At 34.4% G+C, this 3,709-nt stretch overlaps 1 protein-coding gene across 1 annotated transcript; it reads right to left on the bottom strand.

Moving 5' to 3' along the window:
* Positions 1-1,652: 1,652 nt before the first annotated feature.
* LOC105116291 (uncharacterized) lies at positions 1,653-3,338 on the bottom strand. Its single transcript, XM_011013570.1, has 3 exons — positions 3,188-3,338; positions 3,044-3,082; positions 1,653-2,828 (listed from the first exon to the last, which is right to left on the bottom strand). The coding sequence occupies exons 1-3, from the start codon at positions 3,327-3,329 to the stop codon at positions 2,410-2,412; spliced, it is 600 nt and encodes a 199-aa protein (XP_011011872.1). The 5' UTR covers positions 3,330-3,338; the 3' UTR covers positions 1,653-2,409.
* Between the last annotated feature and the right edge of the window lie 371 nt (positions 3,339-3,709).

Here is a 3,709-nt window from a genome sequence, read left to right on the forward strand (position 1 = left end):
GAGAACAGGATAGAGCAACCGGCGTGATGCTTACGCCTCACTCGCGTCAGCATGTATGCGTGTGAACTGAGGTGAATGAATGAATCTCCAAACCCAAAGATCTCCTCCTGATGGTGATTGTTGAGACAGCGCTAGAGGAGATTGTGACTCTGAGGTGGTATTAGAAGAAGAAAGTTGGGGTTGCGATGATTGCGATTCCAGGTCGTCAAGATTAGGAGGAGAAGCCGGCAATCTTGACGGCAGCTATGATGTTATGAGGTGACAGAAATTCTACAACACAGAGAAATGATAAAATTAATTAGAATTACATTAATATATTTTTAGTATTTTTAAAAATATTAATATCAAAAATAATTTTTAAAAAAATAAAAAAATATTTATATATATTTTAATACTAAAAATTATTTAATAAACAACCACAAACTATACACATACGAAGTAATATGAACGTTCTTACCATGATCTTGGTTGCAATCGTGATCTTTCCTGAGCATCAACAAGAAGAAAACAAAGAAAAAGAATACTCAGAAATTAATCACGGAGGAGTACGCAGAGGAAAGTGGGAAATATGAAAAAGCAGCGATGGAACGGCAGAAACAAAAGATCACTTGCCCATGATTTTAGAGCAACAGAGACACGCTGAGAAACGGTAAGACTGTAAGAGAGTTGTACTAAGTAGAGAAGATAGCAAGTAATTAATGATATGAGCGAGGATTTACAACTCTTCAGGGAATCATGTCTTGGATAAAGTGACTCACTTACCACGTGTCTTGAAGAATTTATAACTCTTCAAGGATAGTTTTGTCACTTTATACTAAAGAGTAGTGGTGGTTTTGTTACTTTTTGCAAGACACTTCATGCAAGACTGCGGTAGTTTTGTCACTTTACGCAAGACTGCATAGGGGTGTGAATAGAGAAGCTGTAAGATGAGTGTGTATATATACTTAATTATTAGTTATTAATTCAAATTAGGATCATATCTTCAGCCTAGTTAGTTACGTCATTATTTTTACTGAAAAATAGTTGATTATCGTGTGTGAAAATATTTATATTTGTGGTTCAATTGCCCTTCACTTTGTTGAAAATATTTTTTTTAAAAAAACCTGAAGTTAGTTATTAATTGAATCATTCATTGTGCACCGATTATGAATTATTTGCAATCCGTAAACAGGGGAAAAACAACTTGTATTTTAACCTTCCATAGCAAACGTACCATGTATTATTTTTGTTTATTCGTTTGACATGGTAGGTCATTTGATTATGTGGAAAGATGTAATTTAAATGTATTTTATTTTAATAATAATTTTTAAAGTGTTTAATTATTAACATATAATAATTTTACATAAATCTTATTAAAAACTCTCTCTTTAAAACTTTTATTATAATATTTTTTTTGTAATTTATAATTTTTCTTAAATCTACATTTTAAACCATAGTTATAATTAAAATTCAACCTGTTAATTAACTTGGTATAATGACTGGATCATAGATCTTATAAATTAACCCAAATGAACTCAGAATAACAGTTTTAGTTTCTCTGTCCAAAATTCCAAACGTAAACATTTAGTCTATTGGCTTGGAATTTAAAATTCTTACACCTTCTTTTGATGTTCTTTGTGAATCTACTAAAAAATTATCAAAGCTGGCCTCTTTGTAAAGGTATTGTAAATGGATGCCCTATTCTAAAAGACTACATGAACCAACCAACTGAGAACTAACAAGAAAAACAAAATTAGCGGCAACAACAATGTAGGTGATAGTTTTTAGAAAAACAGGAAAATGAACATTGGAACATGAGCTTGTTACAAAAATAACAGGCTGCAATGACAAAATCAGGTGCTCACTATTAACCATTACTTGGAAATCTCATGCAATAACAACACCAGATGCATAGCGGCTAAGCATCAATTTCACCAGAAATTAATGTAGCTATTTAGAAAAAAAAAAGTTTCAAAAAAGTGGCTTTCATAAGTCAAACTATAAAGGAATATTAAAACATCTAAATAGAAGGAAAATAGATGATGATGTAAATCAGTGGCATAATGTCTATCCCAAGTTAAAAAATAAAATCAAGGGACCAAGCGAACTGGTAATTCAGTAAACCAATCACATAAAAAGAGGACTGCTAATTTAAAAGAAAATGTTGATATCTTTAAAAAAAATAGAGTCTCTTCAGCCATATATGTCGCGTCAGGTGAGCTTGTCTCCTTATGACATGAGTAATGGTAGATTAGTGATTATTGCCAGCACAATTAAACTCAAAATAAAACATTGCAAAGGAAAAAGAGAAAGTACCTGACTTATAACAGTAGAATCCAGCTTCTTTTTCGGACCCTTGGTGAGTAGTGAAATCAGAAATTCAATAAAGGGCTAAAAGATTCAATCAGCAGAAGAAAATCTCTTGATTGTTCAAACTTCAAATAAAAAAATTAGGGAAGCAAAGATAGCTACAACAGCTAAGGAGATCAAAATGATGGGGTAGTGGGCTTCAGATTCAGCAACCTGTACGTACTGAATCGTGATTTGAATTGCTGCTGTGAAGCACAAACTCAGGAGTGTCTTCCTTAATTCGGTTTCCAAGTCCGGCTTCGCGTCAAGAACATTGTTTCGCTGTGATTCGTTGATGGTAAGAGGCAGTCGCCCTCTTGGTGGTGATTCTGGAGAAGTTGGATGCCGCGCTTGTGGAGATTGTGATTCTGAGATGGTACTAGAAAAAGAAGGAAGGGGTTGCGATGATTGCGATTCCAGGTCGTCAATATTAGGAGGAGAAGCTGGCAATCTTGACGGCAGGTGTGATGTTATGAGGTGCAAGAGTTGGGACAGAGATTCTGCAACCCAAAGAGAGAAATGATAAAAAAAAAAAAGAATTAATTGGCACATGGATACACTTACATGAAATAAATACATACGTGGAAATTCAATTATCAACAAAACTTGCATAATAAACCTGAATAAATCAGACTTAATACCATCAGGTGGTTGTATTGGTGAGGTTGCATGAGATAAGAAGTTCAGATACAAAGTAGTACATAAAATTTCTTACCCATGATCTTCATCTTGATTGCACCAATCTTGATCTTTCCTGAGCATCAACAAGAAGAAAACAAAGAAAAAGAATGTCCCAAATTAATGACGGTACGTCATCGTAGAAGAAAGTGAGAAATGTAAAAAAGAAACGATCACTTACCCATGATGTTGGAGGAACCGAGACGCGCTGAGAAACAGTAAGAGAGTTGTAGGAAGTAGAGAGGATAACAAGTGAAGCAATTGCATATCGATGGTGTGATATTTATATATATATATTCTGATAGGAAGACACCTTTGTTCATAAGATCAGAAACAAGATATATTCTCCTTTGAAGTCAGGAGAGTGCTTGTGCAGCTTCCATCTATATACTTGTCAAGATATATAATTTATGACATGTTTTTCTCATCCCTTGATTTTGTGACACATGTTTTTCTCATCCCTCGTGTTTCAAATTTATTAAATTGGTATTTTCAAGTAACCATTTTATTTCATGTAAATACCACATCGTTGACTCAAATACTTTCAAGTGACCAATTGATGGGGACACTCAGGAAAGGGAAGGACTGATATGGGGAGGACTGATGTGGGGAAGGACTGATATGGGGAGGACTGATATGGGGAAGGACTGATATGGGGAAGGACTGATATGGGGAAGGACTGATATGGGCAGGACTGATGGGG

This window comes from Populus euphratica, unplaced genomic scaffold (genome assembly GCF_000495115.2).
Source record: "Populus euphratica unplaced genomic scaffold, PopEup_1.0 scaffold898.1, whole genome shotgun sequence".
In the NCBI taxonomy this organism is placed as follows: Eukaryota; Viridiplantae; Streptophyta; class Magnoliopsida; order Malpighiales; family Salicaceae; genus Populus; species Populus euphratica.

Coding starts and splice junctions, on each gene's coding strand:
- LOC105116291 (XM_011013570.1), bottom strand. CDS start 3,329: ATGAACAAAGGTGTCTTCCTATCAGAATATATATATATAAATATCACA. Junction 3,083..3,187: donor CGGTTCCTCCAACATCATGG/GTAAGTGATCGT, acceptor GTTGATGCTCAG/GAAAGATCAAGATTGGTGCA. Junction 2,829..3,043: donor AATCAAGATGAAGATCATGG/GTAAGAAATTTT, acceptor TTTGGGTTGCAG/AATCTCTGTCCCAACTCTTG.